General features: G+C 39.5%; 1 protein-coding gene across 1 annotated transcript in view; it reads left to right on the forward strand.

The window, feature by feature from the left end:
- ENPP6 (ectonucleotide pyrophosphatase/phosphodiesterase 6) overlaps positions 1 to 18,647 on the forward strand; it is a 51,606-nt gene that overhangs the window by 24,068 nt on the left and 8,891 nt on the right. The window contains exons 3-6 of the mRNA XM_067551665.1: positions 5,740 to 5,851; positions 11,382 to 11,523; positions 12,955 to 13,134; positions 16,112 to 16,249. Coding sequence (XP_067407766.1) covers positions 5,740 to 5,851; positions 11,382 to 11,523; positions 12,955 to 13,134; positions 16,112 to 16,249 — 572 coding nt within the window. The remainder of the gene's footprint in view (positions 1 to 5,739; positions 5,852 to 11,381; positions 11,524 to 12,954; positions 13,135 to 16,111; positions 16,250 to 18,647) is intronic.

Consider the following 18,647-nt stretch of genomic DNA (forward strand, 5'->3'; position numbering starts at 1 on the left):
TCCAAGCATTGCATTAACATAGTTTTAGATATATAATTTACTAGAGGATCACATATCAGAATCATAGAGTTGCAGATCTCTATTGTTTATGGACACAGCAGGGGGAGTTGACCCACTCCTTCAAGCTCAGTGCTAGTCCATTTTATCCCATCACACATGTGCCCAATCACGTCCTCCTAGTACAATGCTGCATAACAACATTCAACAGAAAGGACAACAGCTCTCAGAAACAGAAAGAAATGGCAACTCAAGATGACTTATGTTCAGTCTCTGACAGTTAGAGAAATTAGCCAAATCACTGCTGTGTTACTGAATAAAGTAGGGAACTTTGTATTGAAACATTGCTCTATGGGCCCAATCACACAAACATTTGCTACCAGCAGCAGCACCTTCTAAATACTTTCTGAGCACCCCAAGCCAAAGCCTATTTTTATGGAAATGCACTCTAGAATTTAACAGGTATGAAACCAACAAACTTCTGTAGAAATGTTATAGTTGTCTACAGAAATTGCTTTAAAAACCTATAGAATTTAATAATTTCTAAAGGCTTTTATTTTTTAAACATCCTACATAATTTTATAGCATGGATGTAGTTCTCTTAATTTCTATAGGGAGGTTAAAAAAAACCTATGGAAAAATTATAATTTTCTATGGCACGCGACAGGACTTTTCCAAAAGGGAGACCTCTACCATCTCACTTACTCTGTGGTGTGTGTGTGGTTGATTTTGAGCAATGTTCGCTGAGGAAGAGATGGGTATGGGACATATACAGCGTGCCCAGCAGAAAACTAATGGATTTTGGAGTGTACCTACTTTTTTCCCACTGATCATGCTGGAGAGTTAGAAATGTGTTTTATGTGGTAACTGCTGGTAGGCAGATGGGTAAAATGCTGACCCTACTTAAAGCATTGGGAGTTTTGCCATTGATTTCAGTGGTGCCAGGATTTTACTCTCAGACTAGGATTGGTATATTTCAGTGATCTACATCCTTCACAGCAGGCACCTCAGGTGGAGTTATTGTGGCAATGCATATAATCAGGTGCTTAATTTTAAGCATATGAATAGCTCCAATGAAAACATCTACTTTAAAGGAGGGGACAAGGTGATCCAGAGCTCTGTAGAATTCACTCCAAATGCAATAGAATATAATAAAGAATGAGATTTTTTGACCCCTTTTATAGAATTCCTTAGCAGGGATAGAAATCTCTTTTAAATTCTACAGAACTGTTAAAAACATTAAAAAGGTTTAATTTTCTATTAATTTCTACAAGATTTTTCTACAAGGTGAATTATCCAGAAAGAGGGGAAGAAAGAAGGGCCAGAACAGACAGATACAGAAAGGTAGCAAAGCAAAAGTGATGGTTTAAAAAATCTACTAAGGGTGTATGTTCCACACAGTTTTTGCACTCAAGAATAAGTGACCTCCCAACATTTGATTTTTGTTAGGGTACAATACGTGGCAATTTTGCTAAGCAGTGGATAACAGACTTTGGAAATTTGTTGTGGGTTCTGATCAGGAAAAGTTTGGGAGGCTCTAACAGTCACAGAGATGTAGGGCCAGATTCATTGTACTTGATGCTGGGAGGTGCAGTTTGCCTTCTAATCAATAATAAAGACTAATCCAAACAGACATTCATATACAAAACAAGTATGTGCTGAGTGCCTTCTAGCTAACTCCCAGGGTAACAAGCAGCACTTTCCTCATAAGAATCAAACAGTTTTGAGGTATGAATTTTGGTCAAAACCACATGGAAATATGAAAGGTAGGATGCTGACGTTATGTCTAAAGCTCAATGTTCAAGAGAAGCTAATCTAAAAAATAAGGAATTATGAACATAGAAAGCAGGAAAGGCCTCTGTTGTGAATAATCATCTATCACACTTTATTTGTGAGCATGCAAAAAAATAGCAATGCTAAAATGCAGACAGAGTTTATCAGAGTGGAAACACAGATGCAAAAGTAACTCCAACAACAGGTTTCCTAATTACTGTCCATGTTAAAACATCAGCGTTCTAAGCATTTGGTTTTATGGAACATTTGCTCCTTTCTTATCACTCCACAAAGAGGTCTGTTTCAGGGATGAGCACACAATTTATTAAGCAGTTTCCATTCTCCCAGCCTTTATCCATGGGCGAAATAGCATTTATCCTTGAAATGATTTTCTGCTAAGTAATGTACAGCAAATTGTACTGTATCTGAAGTGAAATGTATGGCCCCATGTACCCAGTAATTCACTTCAAAGCACTGATATTCCAGTGCACCATGGCGCTTCAGAGGATTGCCACTGCATTTTAGCTGTAGCAGAAACATGGCAGTAAACGGATTAAAGTTCTCTCTCTTCTTTTCTCAGTGAGTTATGATGTAGACTGTGACCAATAACCCTGTAGCTGTCCAATTTTTCATCTATATAGCCAGGTTTGTTTCAAGTGAAGTATAGAGGCATCTCTTTTAAATGTTAAAAGGAAAAAAAATAAAACAAAATATCGTTTTCCATTAAACAAGACGTTTTCCAGACCTTTGTGCAGGTATGGAAAGTTTCAAAACTTTGTGTTATGACACTTAATGTTCAACTGTTAAATCAATATTTAGAAATCAAGTCAGAAATGACAGAGGTTCAAGACTCTGTGCCAAATAAATAAAGATGCAGAATGGCATATACATCATTATGAGAGAGGTCCTCATTCCCGCCCCAATCCCAGAAGTTTAGCATTTTAAAACAGTAGATCAGTGCTGTACAAAATGGTGCAACAAAAATATCTGAAATCAGAGCTGAGTACACAATGTAAAATTTCTTTTTCACAATCAGTTGAATTTTAAAACAAATTCACTTTACCTGGCTTTGCACACTTCTTATGTTTGTTTTCCATTGATATTATAAAGTGAACAAATTTACCAGCAGTAATGGTCACTGACACAGTGAATTTTAAGTAATTATTACCAAATGTTCATAGCAAGAAAATTATGATTTTGTAACAAGTATTTACACCAGAAGCCTTATTTTAAATTATGTTCAAGAAAGATGGAATAAAAACCATAACATGTAACTTTGGTGTCTAGTCTAAGTAGCCTACATTTCAAATATTTAATACTCTCAATGAACTGTTCACAGGCAGACCAAGAAGTAGTACCAGAAATTATTTCTATCTGTAATTACCATATCATGCGGATCACTTGGAAGACTAGAAATAGCTGAGAAAGAGATATCTTAGAAACTAAGTTTCACAGAGCCCAAGGAGGTTAATACTGTAAATAAAAATTTAGAAAATAATTCTGAAAAACTACATTTGAGAAAACTGCAACCTATCTGATGATAATATGTGAACAGAAAAAGAGGCAAAATTAATCAAATTGATTATTTGTTATGAATAATCGTTCACCCTACTTGAAACACTCAGAGGTAAATCTGACACAAATTTAAACAGGTTTGGATCTGTAGTTCTAGATCAGACCCATTACAGACAGCCACAAAATTCTGATTTGGGTTTGGATCAAGACTTTTCCTAAATTCCAGAGGCAGAGAAGAAGTTGGATCTGAAGTTCCAGTTCAGGTCTGTCTTTGTAGAACACTAATAAAACATGCACAAGCATAGGGAGATGCTATGCTCCATCATGATATTTGAGATCTGATGGAGAGAGCAAGGTTCAAGAGGATCAATTTGGCAAAACTAACATGAACCTGTAAAATATTTTGGTGTCACTGATCGGCATTTTTTTGCTGGAAAAAAAATGTTTGTCAAAATTTTTTGTCCAGCTTTACTGATTACCCAGCCTGCCTGCAGCACATCTCAGAGCTACTGAGGGAGAAAGCTACATAAAACAGAGATGGATGTCTTTAAATAATTATATGAGGACCTCAATAACTCAGTCGTAGGTTATGGGTCTATTACAGGAGTGGGTGGGTGAAGTTCTGTGGCCGGCGTTGTGCAGGAAGTCAGACTAGATGATCATAATGGTCCCTTCTGACCTTATAGTCTATAGCCAGCCACATGGATTATGCCATTCATCAATTCTAAATAAACATACCAGGAGGCATATGGCCACACCACACATGTAGCTGTTTGATGGCCAAACATTCAACTCATATAGGTTAGTGAAGTGTTTGTAATTCTGCATGAGAAATGCACTGTAGTGATGTGTGCATCATCAGAAATGAATGCCAAATTAAAGCCAAATTTTTCAAGAATGGTTGTTTAAAAGCAGGCTTCCAAATCCATGTTTAGGTGTGTAAATAAGTTGCCTGATTTTCTAAACTTGAGCACTCACCAGTTCCAGTTGACTTCAGTGGGAACTGCTAAAGGCTCAGCACTTTTCAGCTTTTTTATGTAGGCACTTAAGTAAGGATTTAGGAAGCCTATCTTTAGGCCCACCCCCCCCTTTTGGAAATCTTGGCCTGAGTTGATAGATCACAATATGGCAAGAAAGTACTAAATTCACTATATTGATCTTGAAGTAATATGGAGTCCTTATGTTGCACGATGCCAAAGGATTTATGTCTGCAGCTATGGAGAAGCATCAATGTGTCAGTGTAGCCCTGCGTTATTTGGAGAATTTGTATTTTTCCTTTCATTGTGAGTTGGAAATATGAGATCATCCAGGCTGAGATGCAGAAAACTGACAAATTGCCTTTTTTTTTGAGAGAGAGAGAGAGAGAGAGAGAGAGAGAGTCCTATTAAGCAATATAAAACAGTGCAGTGTAACCTTATTTCCTCCTAAATCAGAATCCAGCTCCCAGCATTCCTTAAGGATCCCGAAGGATTAGCAAAGTGGCCCAAATTGTGGCACTTTCAGAGTGGTGCTGACACCAGTTTAAGGTAGAAAAATCATCTCTCTTGTTGACCTAGCAACACCTCAAATATTTTACTACATATTATGCCATGAAGCCATTTTGCAAACGCTCTCGCACACTCTCTCTTGTGTGTCCTGGGAATATCCCAGAAAATGTATATTACTCTGATTTGAAGGCTTCGGGGGTGTTTAAAGCTAAATTGCATGAATTTTGTGTTACTGAGTCGCACAGTAATAAATATTAATGTCACCCACAAGTGCAATAACCAGACAGAAAAAACTTGTTCCCATGTGTTAAGAGCTCATGTTCTCCTGTAGGATATGTTGCCACAAGTCACTATGCCACAAAACACATTGTATTTTGTTAGGAAAGACTGCAGGTTACTATAAGAGAGTTAACTGACGAACTGTTTTAATAAGAACCCCTGAGAAAGAGATTTAATAGTTCAGTACCAGTCTCACATAGTAAAATATATTTTATGGAGGATATTCTTATGCTAGGTGTTGTGTATAACTGGAAAGTATACTTTAGGAATAATATTCTAGACCTCTATTACATTGGATGCTTGGGAATGTAGAAATGTGATTGTATTACTGAAAACTGTTCCAAATGGAGCTAACCTGGCAGTTTAAATGGCAAAGACCTGCTACACAGGAACCAGAGTGTGTCAGAGGGAAGGTCACACCAATTTGGCACTTTTTGAAGGGAAAAAGGATAAAATGAATGGATTCCAGAGGACAGCCATTAAAGACACTCCATGCATACAAATGCTGTGCAATCTTTCATGAACTAAGAATGTGAAATGAATGACAGTTGCCATTTTGGCTCTGAAAAACTTCAGAAGCTCCAGCAGATATGGCCAGAAATACAAGAAATGTTCACCTCTCCATGCTCCCCCATGCTTGTAGTTTATAATAAAAAACAAACAAAATGTATAATATTTGTCTTTTTAGGTTGTGAGGTTGAAATCCTTGGTGTCAGACCTAGTTTTTGTCGACCATATTTCAGTGTCCCAACAGACATCCATTTCTCTGATGCGGTCAATGATGCTCTTGAGTCATTGAGGTAAGTCACCAAAATTTATTAGCACAGTATTTTTTTTCTCAATCATTAATACTTGAGCAACAATAGCTTTGCCTTAAGGCACTTTCTTGAGGATTAATGACCAGCTAGAAGGACCTGATGAAGCCAAGGTTGTTTTTGCTGTTATAACATGGGTACAGAAAAATATATATTTTCAATGGCTTTTTTCTTGCTTACGATATGGCATGCATGAATTTACTTTCCATATGTTGGCTACTAATAGAGAAATGAGGCTCAATCCATTTATATATCAGACTGCTGGAATCAACTTATTTATCCTCAAAAAGACTTTTAATCATTTAAAGTCAACCAGAGCTGTTGAGTGTTCAGCACTCTTGAGATTTAAATCAGGTCACTTATTTAGAAGCTTAATGTTAGGTTCAATATGCAAACTTTCAATACACAGATGGGCCCAGCATAGACAATTCAGATCTGGATTTGAGCAACCTAAAGTAGAGCCTTGTTCAAATCCAGGCTTCTGTTTCTGCCATTTTCCAGCCAAATGTTAATAAGGGAGAGTCCTACTTAGCTTTTAAATCCAGATAAGATATAGAGTATTCAAGACCAACACAACCCCATTATCCAGGCCACATGGCCCACACCTCTTTATTAGCAACTTTCTGTTATTACCATAATGTAGTCAGCTTCAGGATACACTTATTCTATTAAACACTTAATCTATTATATCATTTGAATTTGTTGTACATTACCTTTCAAACGTTGCAGACTGCTATATTAGTCAGTAATGGTGTGGCACCCACCTCTCACAAGCACCCCTTCTGGTTGGGTGTGTCTACAGTCTCTAAACAGTCTTGGTCATGGTACCTGGCTGTATCCCCAGAGTTTCCTCCCTGGAGGCAGTGGTTTTGCCCCCTCTGGGCCCTTCTAGCCTCAGGCCTCCAGCTGGGCCACTAAATAGTTCAGATCACCTTCTGGAGGTTTATTGCTGTCTAATGGTAGGCCACTTTCCCCATGGCCAATGGGGTAGGACCCAGGCTGGCCCACTATTCCGGGTTCCAGCCCAGGGACCCTAAGAATGGCAGCTATATGCTACCGACAAAACTGCTTTCAGTTCCCTGGGCCACTTCCCTGTGGCCTCAACCTTCAACGATGCTTCACCCTTAGTTCAGGGCTCTTCTGTGTTCAGGCCCAGCAGTCAGCCAGGACTTCTTTCTTGCTCCCCTGGTCCATGCCAGCACTGAGCTGTTTGTGGTGCTGCAGTTCCCTTTGGCCAGCTAGGAGCACCATCAGCACTCCTCTGGCTCTAGCAAAGAACTGACTGTCTCTGGCGCTGCAGCTTCTTTTTATATGGCTTTGTAGGCGTGTTGTCTCCGTGGGAGGCCACAGCGGCTTCCTACAGACAGGGAAATAGCTCGTGCTTGGCGAGTGAGCAGTCTTAGCAATCCACCCTTAGGCAGGGTGGGCACCCAGTCTATCTCTCCGGCTCCCAATCTGGGCGAGCAAACAAGGAGTCAGCTGCTCCAACCCTTAGGCAGGGTGAGCAGCAAGCAAGGCAACGGCTTCAGGAGTAGTCAGGAGAGAGATTCTCCTCGGGATGGCTAGGGAAAAGGGGAAGGGGACGGGGACACAGGCCCACCCGTCTCCACTGCGTCCCAGCCCAGGGTCCTAGTGGCAGAAGCGGCTGCCACTGTGTCGGTGGGGCTCCCGCCGCAACACAGCGACTATATTGCGGCTTCAGCCACAGGCAATGGCTGTCCCTGGGCTACTTCCTCCCCACTGACCCCAGTACCTGCCTCCTCCGTGCTGCGAGGATAGTCCGCCTGGGGTAGCGCCGTCAGTCCCTCTTCATTGACCGGGGGTAAGGCGGGGAGTTCCTCTTCAGGGGGCAGCTCCTCAAGGTTGTTGTAGGTTGGGAGAGGCTCGGCCTCTGGCAGCTCCTCCAAGTCCTGCCCCACCTCAGGGAGGGGCTCGGCGGCCGGCAGTTCCTCCAGATCCGGCCCGGCCTCCGGGGGTGCCCACCACTCGGGCTGCTCTGGGGTCTCAGCCCAGTCCGGTGGTTCCGGAGCATGGGCTCAGGGTCGGGGTAGCTCGGCCCAGTCGTCCTGGCCGGGTTGACTGGTCTAACTCCGTGAAGGCCCTATCCAGTCCCCAGGCGGGGCTGGGGTTCGTCGGCGGCTCGGCTCTGGCCTAGGCCTCTGCTGGCAGGGCCGCACGTCTGTCTCTGGCAGCAGTCTGGAGCCTACTGAGCTCAGGGGCCTGGCTTTTATACTTCCCCTTCCGGTCGGGGCTCCGCCCCGCTGCCGCCGATTGGGCTGGCTGGGTGGTCCTATCACGGCCCGGGTCCCTTGTTGCCGGGCCGACTCCGTGGCAGTGCGTGGGGTGGTCCAATCAGGGCGCTCGCACCCTTCCTCGGGCTCTGGCTCCGTGGGAGGCCACAGCGGCTTCCTACAGGCTTCTTTTTATATTTTACATATTAACATATGCAAATAAAGTATCTGAAAAATGTCTTGGCTGGCATGAAAGGTTTCTTTTTCACGTTCAGTTACATCACGTGGTTGAACACCACCTTTGCCGCTTTCATATGTACTGAGCACTGCTCCAGCACGTGTGAGGAATCAATCCAAAACTCAGTGTAGGGTTTCTTCTTATTCATGTGGTTTATGAGGTTACTGGAAATCTGACATTAAATGGTTTGCCTGTTTGTGTGAGATTTTTGGATGGAAGGAGGAATGCATAGATGGATGGATAGATATGAAGCAATCCACTTGCTAGACCTGATTTGTTAAGTATTCCTTGATCAACAGCATTCAGCTTATTCAGTAATGAGAAAGAACAGAAAATGGTCATTGAAAGCCTCCTTGTAGTGATAGCATATGGGGGGGGGGGTGTGGGAGCAGGTATGTTTGCTGCTTCCTGGTTGGTTTCTATGAGGCAAAGGAATTATGAGGGTATAGAGAGAACCTAGTTTTGACTTGTCAGATTTTGATCATTAAAGGTTTGATGAAGTAATGGTTGAGCTATGAAAAATGTAGTCTCTCAAGCTGGTCTTTTGGAAAGCTGAAGCCCACTGAAAACATTTCAATTGCTAATTCCCTCAGACACACAAGGCTGTTATCTGCTGCCTTCAATAAAAAAAAAAATGGACAAGAACAGAGAGTCAGTTACACAGCTCACAAGAGGAGAGAGCTGGTGATTTCAATTAACAGAGCAAATTGATGGTACTGTAAAATCTACAGAAACCACCACCTGCAACCATCTCAGGAGGAAAACATGGAATGCACAGCTGGAGTTAGGGAGCTACAAGCACCTCTAACTTTCTTTTTCCATTTCAAGAAGTTGCTCTGCAAATCTCTCTTGAACTTCAGTGGGAGGGGACTGAGTTCCTTGGGGCGCATCTACACAACAGACTTAAGTTGACCTAACTTACAGTCACCACAATAATTACTGCAGTGGTTCCTGTCCACAGTATCCTCCATCTGTCAGTGGTGAATGGCTTCACCAAGTGCGCTTCCACCAACTTAAAAGGGGCACTGTGGGGGGCTGAGAGCTGTAAAAGGCAGATAAATAGAGCCATTCCTTTCCACACTCTAAATAAGTTTTAAACCAACTAACACAAGGCTGAAACTAACTAGGTGTGGGAAAACAGCCTGTGGCAAGGTCATTCCTCCACAAAGACAAGAATGCCAAGTGTTACACATCAGGTTGTCACTCGATTAATATTCGAAGTGCAATTAGAAAAGACAAACTAAAATCCCCCAAATGTGCAGTTTAGCTATGAGGCAGTTATTAGAAGTTAATGTATTGGACCTGCTCCTGCTCCCATTAAAGTCAATAATAAAACCTGAATTGACTTCAGTGGAAGTAGAATGGGGCCAATTATGAGTACTGGCATGGTGCAGGGATAAATTTTGGGTCTGGAAACAGGAATTCCTAGATCTAATCTTAGATCCTAGATCTAATCTTGTAGTGAAATCCTGGCTCCATTGAAAGGAATTTTGTCACTGACTTCAGTGGACACAAGATTTCACATCTGGGTGTGTCCACTGACTCACTGTGGGCCCAGTCCAACTGTTGTTGATGTCAAAGGAATGATTGTTTCAGGAAGATTTCCCGTTCCTTTGAACTGGGCCCCTTTGGAAAGTCACTTTAGCCACATTTTCAGAACTGAGTGCCCATAGTTAAGCTCCTATGTCCATATTTAGAAGCCAAATTTTACATATACACATTTGAAAAGTTAGGCCAAAACCGCTCTCTCATTTTCCCCATCTGAAAAATGGCATCATGAATATAAGATAATATTTGTGCAGTGCTTTGAAAATGTAAAGTGTTTCTTGGTTATACCATATGCCCTGCTCTCTTCAGCATTCTTTATGATAAAAATGATAGCTAATAAGGGCTCAGTCTTGTGAGGTACTGGATACTCTGGCCCAGATCCTGCAAACCTTTTATGCATGTGCTTAACTTTACACATGTGAATTGTCCCATAGAAGTCACATGCTTGAAGTTAAGCATTTATCCTTACAGGACTGAGCCCTTACTAAGAAATTTCATGCCTCAGTCTACATAAGTCCATTCATCTTATACAATCAAGAATAAATAATGCTTAGATCTTATACAGCTTTTATATAGAGCTAAATGATAATTTGGGAATAGGTAAGGAGGGAAGACACACCTCAGATAAAAGTATTTGAAGGCTGTAAACATCAAAGGGGAAGAAAACTATTCAGAGAGGTTCAAAAAAGGACATATGATAGAAGTAACAAGATGAATTTAAGAAAAATTAATTTATGCTGAATAGTTGGGAAAAATATTGCTATCAGTGAGATCTGTTAAATTGTGGATCGTCTCCAGAGGGAGGAGGTAAAGGAACCTTCACTTCAAATATTTTAAATTAGAATGGACAAAGAATAAGAAAATGTTTTTTACAGAATAAGTAACAGAGATAGACAATCTAGCCTAACACAGGGGTTCTCAACCTTTTCCATGCCAGGACCTCGCTTTCTGTACTGGGGTCTCCCTCCCGTCTAGTTAAGACCCCCTCCTCCCATTTAGCAATATTGGAAGGGCTAGGTAGTCACAACCCTCTGACACTTGTTCGCATCTCACAGGTTGAGAATCCCTGATCTAACACATTCTTCCAGTCCCTAACTTCCATGATTTCCCACCCCCCTCCTTTTTTTTTTTTTTTTTTTTGACTAATGTGCCCAACATATGCTGTGAATTTCAGATTAATTAAAATAAATACAGTATTCTACATTAATGGCTGGAAATGTTGTACTGGCATTAATGTAAAGTGTAGTGTTTTGGACCATTACTGTAGAATACTATTTCAATAGAGAAAGCCAGGCATAAGAAACTCACCCAAAATCTTGTTGCAGTGATCCTAATGCAGATGATGTTATATATTGTTGATAATGTATCCTTGATCTATACTAGACAAGTTAAGGTTAATTCAATGTTCACATGAATAAGAGTGTGCAGTATTGGTTCCTGAAAAAGTAACACCATATATATGTTGGCACCTGACTCTTTTGCTATGTTGCAACCCCAGAAATGGCAGTGCAGAAATGGCAGCAGTGTATTATGAACGCATTGACGTGGAAGGCCACCATTTTGGTCCTTCATCTATTCAGAGGAAGAACGCTTTGAAGGCAGTGGACAAAGTATTGAACAACATGACTAAACTAATCAAGGTCAGTGACATGACGAAGGATTGCGTGCTTTGGTATGCTTCGTTTTTTTTTCTACCCTGATCCTTATTACCACTAAAGCTCCCTGGCATCACTTGCAAGTGGCATTTCAAAGGTTTCAAGCTCTTAGTACCTTTCTCTTTGTAAATTTTCCTTCCTGTACTGGACAACTCCTTGGTGGTGAAAGGTTTCATGTTGTACTTGTTAGTTATAGTTAATGGTTTGCCTGCTTTCTTGAACATGGTACTTATCTGAATAAATCAGTCTGATGTTATAATGAGTTATCTTCCACCTTAAAATAACTCTACTATTGCAACAAGTATTGCTAAAGAAATGTTTTTGAAGCAGTATTTAAATGAGACCACAAAACAATGTTGTTTGAAGAGGTTAAAAAATTGCTCTGCAAGACATTATGGAGAATGTTATGCATATTCATACCCATGTAGTGGCAGTTAAAGTGGCATTTCTGCAATAACCGTGGTTATTGATTTTGCTGGGAACTTAAGGCATGATACTGCAACCCTAAATTTAATTTTAGTAGACACCCTATATTGGTCTCTCTTTGTTTGCATGGCAATACCACTAGTCCCAGGAAGCTGTAAACCAGTAGGGACATTGCTCTTTTCAGCTGGAATTTACACTAGGGAGATGAGTAAAGATTACTCATTTTTGTAAGGGTGGTACAATCAGACAATTAGCTTTTATGGAAGATTTATGGTGTTATTCATAACTCTGTATCTTGCAACTGTTTTAAAAATTATCCAAATGATTTCATAGTGGGGAATGAGCACATCAGGCTGCTGGGTAAAAGCCAGTTCTGTGAATTTCTCTGCTACTAGGAAGCATAAAGTGCTATTGATACCTGTTCACAACGGTAAACACACCTGGAGGTATTAATACACATGGTTGAGGAAATGATGGGGAAGGGGGTGAAAAATATTTTGATCTCAATAAACTATAAAGGCACCAGATTTGGTGCATAGCCATTTGTATGAAATGTTCATTAACAACAAATGTGAAGAATGAATCACTACCTATAACTAGAGATAGTGCCAGGAAGTCTGATGGCACTTATCCAGATGGGGATTAGGATCGAGATTGAGTTTGATGGTCAGATTTAAGTTTGAACTACTAGTAAGATTTGGATTCGAATGAGATAGTGCCAAATTCTTGTGACCAGCTTTTGAAAGATCTCAGGCCAAAATGATGGAAAATCTCATGAGATGTGTCTGTCTAAACAAACCAAGACCAGACTTTTTGTCATTGTTGTAATTCACTGTCAAGTATCCCAGGCAAAACCCATCCCCAATGTAACTCCACTGATTGAAATGGAATTAAGGTAGGGATGAATTGAGCCACCTAACACAGAACTTTGACTAGGGAACACACAGTATTCTTTTCAAACTGTAATTGCTGTCTTCACTAATTTGACAGGACAAGGGCCTTCAGAATGACCTGAACGTCATCCTTTTCTCAGATCATGGGATGACTGACATTTCTTGGATGGACAAAGTGATTGAGTTGAAGAACTATATCAATATGACTGATATCATCCAACTAAAGGACCGAGGCCCCGTTGTGAGCCTGTGGCCAGCTAAGGAAAAGCAGATAGAGGTAAGCAAAAGAATCACCTTCTTATTTCTTCTGTCTTATGCCAATCATTTCTCTATTTTAATTTTAATACTGGGAGTCAAATTCTGCCCTCATATATGCATGTACACTGAAGTCAAAGGGAGTTGCATATCTGAAGACAGAATTTGGTCCTGTGTTTCAGGTTTCACCTAAAGATGGATGGTAAAGTGCAGAACATTTTAAAATAAAATTTACATCATGCAAATAAAAAAACTATCATCTTTCTCTGAATTGTATTATACACACACACCCCTCCCATATTAGCAACATCTATTTGCTTTAGGCACAGAGGTAGACTTTGGTTTTCTAAATTTTTTGCTTAATACTATAAAATACTACGGCCAACATTTTCAAACCTGATGCCTGACATTAGATTTAATTAGACTAACAATCCATTAAAAGTCTTCAAAGGGACCTGAGCACTCCCAGTTTCCACTGAGCTCAATGGGAGCTCAGCATGTCTGAAAATCAGGTCAGCTGTACATCCGTTTTTAGGCATCTATATAGAACCCTAACTTTCAGCATCCAGGCTGGGATTTTCAAAGGAGTTTAAGGGAATTAAGTGCCCTAATTCCACTGAATTTCAGTGGCATTTGGATGTCTAGTTTAATTAGGCTCATTTGAAAATTCTGGCCTATTTTGAAGCATTAGCATTTTTTGATTCAATAAATTATAAAAGCCCAGGCCTAGAACTGCTGGTACTGAGACAGTTGGAAATAAAATTTATGGAAACCCAGTGAATTTCTAGACTAACTTTATAAAAGTGCAGTATGGTCAACAAATAAGTACATCCCATTGATAGTTTTACTAAAAAACATACTCGTGAAAAACCATAGAATCATAAAGTAGTCACATTAAGTGATCTTGTCCAGGTTCCTACAACTGCAAGATTTCTTCTTACAATTCATTTTCTGGTAGTTGCAGTTTCATAACTCACTTGTACATTGTAGGTTAAATGATTATAGGAGAGGGCAAAGTCTGTATGTTTCTGCACAAAAACAGTAAGTTCAGGAAATAGAGCTGGTATTATATTGACTTGATGGTCTGACCATTTGAAGCTAGTGCCAGGGTTTAAAGTGATCTCAAAGGCATGCCAGATCTTTCATTTAGGGCTCATAAAGGTTGTTTAAATACTTATTATGCCCTCTCTCTGGAAGCTGCCCTGCCTCAGTCCCATCTCAGAGGCATCTATATTTTTTGGCTGAATCTGCAAACCAGCCACCGGTAACGCTTGTTACTCACATTGACAGAGCTCAGACCCCTGTTCAATAAAGCACCTGCTTAACTTTCTTTAAATACCCCCATATCCCTGGATAATGATGGAATGCAGGGTGTTGCATCATGGGATTTTTTTCTGCCAGATTTTTCTTCAGGACTCCACAGCACAGAGTAATTAGTAGTACCTGTTTCACATCCTTAATGGGAGTCTTTGGGGTTTTTTTAGGGAAATGAAATTTATCATCTTTTCCTGGGAATGCTGCCGCTCAGAGTAGGCCATCCTACCTAATCCTCCCACTATCGAAAGAGTGCATGTGAGCTAGCAGCTGATCACTTAGGGCTAGTCTATACTGAAAAGTAATATCAGCATAGCTACGTCTCTCAGGAGGTGTGAAAAGAGATGTAGTTAAGCTGACATAACCCCCAGAGTAGACAGCACTAGGTCGACAGAAGAATTCTTCCATCAACTAGTTACCCCCTCTCAGGGACATAGATTGCCTACAGGGATGGGACAACCCCTCCAGTCGCTGTAATGAGAGTCTACACTGAAGCTCTACAGAGATGCAGCTACAGCACTGCAGCTCTGCCACTGTAGTGTTTTAAGTGTAAACGTAACCTCAGAGGCAATTACTTTACAAGTGCCAGAAGTAACCATCTCAAAGCTATCAGTGTGGACAGACTCCAGTAAATTCAATTCTACTGCCCTTTTTCCCTGCAAACCAGATTCTCCCACTCTCGACTCATGTCAAGTAATACCAGTATGATACTTTTGAATAGTCCCATTCAATTTTAAAACAACAGGACTATTCATGAATTAAGGTACAACTCAACACAACAGTGGCAGGATCTGACCCAGCGTGTCCAGTTGTTAGACTCTGGTGCAATATTTCTTGATGACGACTGAAATTGTGAAGATTTTCAATAAGAGGTGTACATTTGGCAGGGAAAGTCAGTTTGCCACAGTTAAAACAAAACAAATCTACCCTGCACACATCTGAAACCATCCCTTAAATATTCAGGCCATGGGCCTAACATCACTTAAAAGCTGTGAACATTTGGACTTCAGGAATATTACCACACAATTAACACATCTATCCTTCCATGAAGGTTATAACAATGAAAGGTGTAGGGAGAGAGATTTACAACCTCTGAAGTCAAATAATGACCCTTCTCCTCAATATGTTTTCTAGGTATTTCTACTGCATGCTTTGAGTTAAATTTGTATAATGAAATTCTAGACAATAGGATAATATTAATAAGATAGCTGTATTTACATAGTGCTGTGCATCTTCAAAGCTCCATGAAATCATACACTAATTATTCTCACAGCATCCTTATGAGGTAAAAGAATCTTATTACCTCAAACAGGGGCCCAGGGCAAACTGCCCTCCCCCTCTCCCCAGCAACCTTGCCTACTAGAGCACACTCACTTTCACTGTTTAACTCAGTTTCTCCATAATTATTTCCAGTGCTGTGTGTCTGTATGCGTGTGTGTGTGTACATACAAATTGGGGGGGCGGGGGGAGGTAATTTTTCAAAATAGCCTTCTAAAGTACACCTACCAAATTTGCATACACACTCATTTGCACCAGCAAAGACTCAGATTTGCATACACTAATGAGTATTTGTATGCACTTATGAAGATAATCACCTAGTTTATAAATACAGAAGTTTCCTGTCACCGACAAACATGTGCAATTTTTACAGGAAGATGGTTTCATAACTTGTGTTTCCTTTACAGGTGCATAATAAACTGAAAGCTGTGCAACACATGAATGTTTACACCATAGAGGAAATTCCAGACAGATTCTATTACAAAAAAGGAAAATTTGTGTCTCCTTTAACCCTTGTGGCTGAGGAAGGATGGTTCATAGCAGAGGTAAAGTGTATGAACAAAATATTGATTTACCATGTGGTTAAAAAGTACAGTATATCAAATGAATAAGAAGAAAGATGGAAAATGTTCAATTTAATGGTGAGTTATCCTACTGGATGTCGTCTTCCTATCGCAGTTTGCTGGAGTAAATACGACTGCCTCACATTTAAATCCTAGAAATGTATATTTAAATGAAACTAATGGTATAACAATTACACTTAGTTAAGACTGATCCTTTGTCCTGTTATGGTAGAAAAGTTGAAACTTATTCCCTTTGGCATATAATTAATTTTCCTCTTCATACAATTTATCCTTTCCTTTCAATTTTACTCTGGCCAGGTTCAGTGATTGCTTTCTATTTCAATCTAAGATTATCCTAATATATGACAATATTTCCTCCACCAGAGTAAACTCAATTTGGTCCCCCACGTATTTTTCTGACATCAGACTGTCCCTTAAAAATACTAACTGCTCTCTTGACTCCCTTCCCTTTTCAATTATTTGCTACCATTTCCCCACCACTATATTACTGCAATTTTTAATAATTACTTTTCTTCTAATAATTTTCCCAACCCATTATTTAATTCAAAGGGGTTGGGGCTTTTTGTTACAGATAAAAACTTATTTATAAAGCACCCATGCTCAAAAGTGACACAAAATATAGCACTTACTTCAAGAAAGAAATTGTTGTAGGTATATGTAAGTGAATGTTTACAAGTTGCTGAAGATAAGCATTTTGTTATCTGCCATAAGCACAACTATATTGATGAATAGATAGATAGATAGAGAATTATTTATTTATTTATTTATTTTTTAATTCAAAATGTAATTGACATACACAGCTAGGCTATTTTATCTAGAAGGAAACCAATGCAATTCCCAAATGGTGGTCTCCATTTTCCATTCCTTGTACAGCCAAAACTCTTATTTAAGTTGGGTTTTGGAAGGAATGCATGATCAAGATCACTGATTTTCACACACAGAACTCAGTTAAACCACCACTGAAATGCAACCACTTCTGGGGCAGAATACAATGGCTATTTAGGGAGGCGTTTGAAAAAGGGGCAAAATGCCTCCTGGGAGGCACTCATCTTCTTGCAGGACAGGATCCTTCTTGCAATGCATATAGTAGCAACCACAGTCTGAAGATAGGAAATGAAGAATACATTATCCAATTGAAACTGCAATGGTGAACTTTAGTTGGCAAACTGTAATTAAATATTGCAGAACTCCATTAGTATACAAGGTTTAATATCTAACCACTTAATTCAAAAAGTGGAATTTGTTACTCCTGTATATATAGAGACTTTCATACCAGTTATTCAATATTACAAGATATTAGTACTATTGTTTAGTATGTCTATTTCATCCAAGTCTTTCAAAGTGCATTGCAAATAGGGCTGGGCAGGTAATAGTTTTTTCATCCTGTGAGAATTTAAGATTTTGAAAAGTTTTCCCATCTCAAATTGGGACAAAATAATCAAAATCATGAATTATTTTTTGAAACCAAAAGAGTTTTGAACCAAAAACCCAAAACTTTTTTTATTTAAAAAAAATATCAAAAGGAGACATTTCAACAATTTCCAAACTTCTTTTCCAACTTTTTTTGAAGTTGGGAAATTCATCAGAATACTTTCCCACAAATAGTTTTCGTTTTGACAAATAATCTTTTTTTGGCGAAAAACATTTCCTCAAAAAATTCTTGACCAGCTTTAATTACAAATGTTACTTGAGCCTCACAATGCTTTTCTGAGCTTAGGTAAGTATGGTTATACACATTTTCTAGATGGGTAAATTAAGGCACCTCTATCTTAAGTTATTTGTCTAAGGTCACATAATAGTGATGCAAGTCAGTAACAGAGTTGGAAATAGAACGTAGGAGTACTGGCTCCCAATCTCCCTCTCTAATAACTAGACCACACTTGCCTCATAAATAAACATAGCTAGAGAGAGCAGCTGCCTTTATGTCTGCCATATAGTTATCTGACAGCCACATTTCCAACATAACACCTTTAGTTTGTGATGGTGGGTTTCACAAATTTACCTAAATGACCTTTAAAAAAAAAAAAAAATCCTTGACAATGGATTGGTGAGCATTTTCAGTTTAAAAATATAAATGTCACTGTTGAGTTTCAAGAATATAAAAAAGTATCGGAAACCATTTTCTTTAACTGATTTTTTTTAAATGATTGTAAATAAAATCTTTTGTACTCTACCAAATTTAACATTCAGAACACTTATTAATACTGCAGAAAAAAATCTAAATCATGGAAATTTGGCAAATCCTTAACAGTGGAGCAAACATTGCTGACTGCAGTAATTATTTCTGTCTTTCTACCCTTCCTCCCTATTGTTTCTGATTTTCAGAAATGCCCTCTCATTCATTCCATCAATTCTTCCT

Source organism: Emydura macquarii, unplaced genomic scaffold (genome assembly GCF_026122565.2).
Source record: "Emydura macquarii macquarii isolate MOO-44397 ecotype Brisbane River unplaced genomic scaffold, CSIRO-AGI_Emac_v2 contig_1363, whole genome shotgun sequence".
Classification (NCBI taxonomy): domain Eukaryota; kingdom Metazoa; phylum Chordata; order Testudines; family Chelidae; genus Emydura; species Emydura macquarii.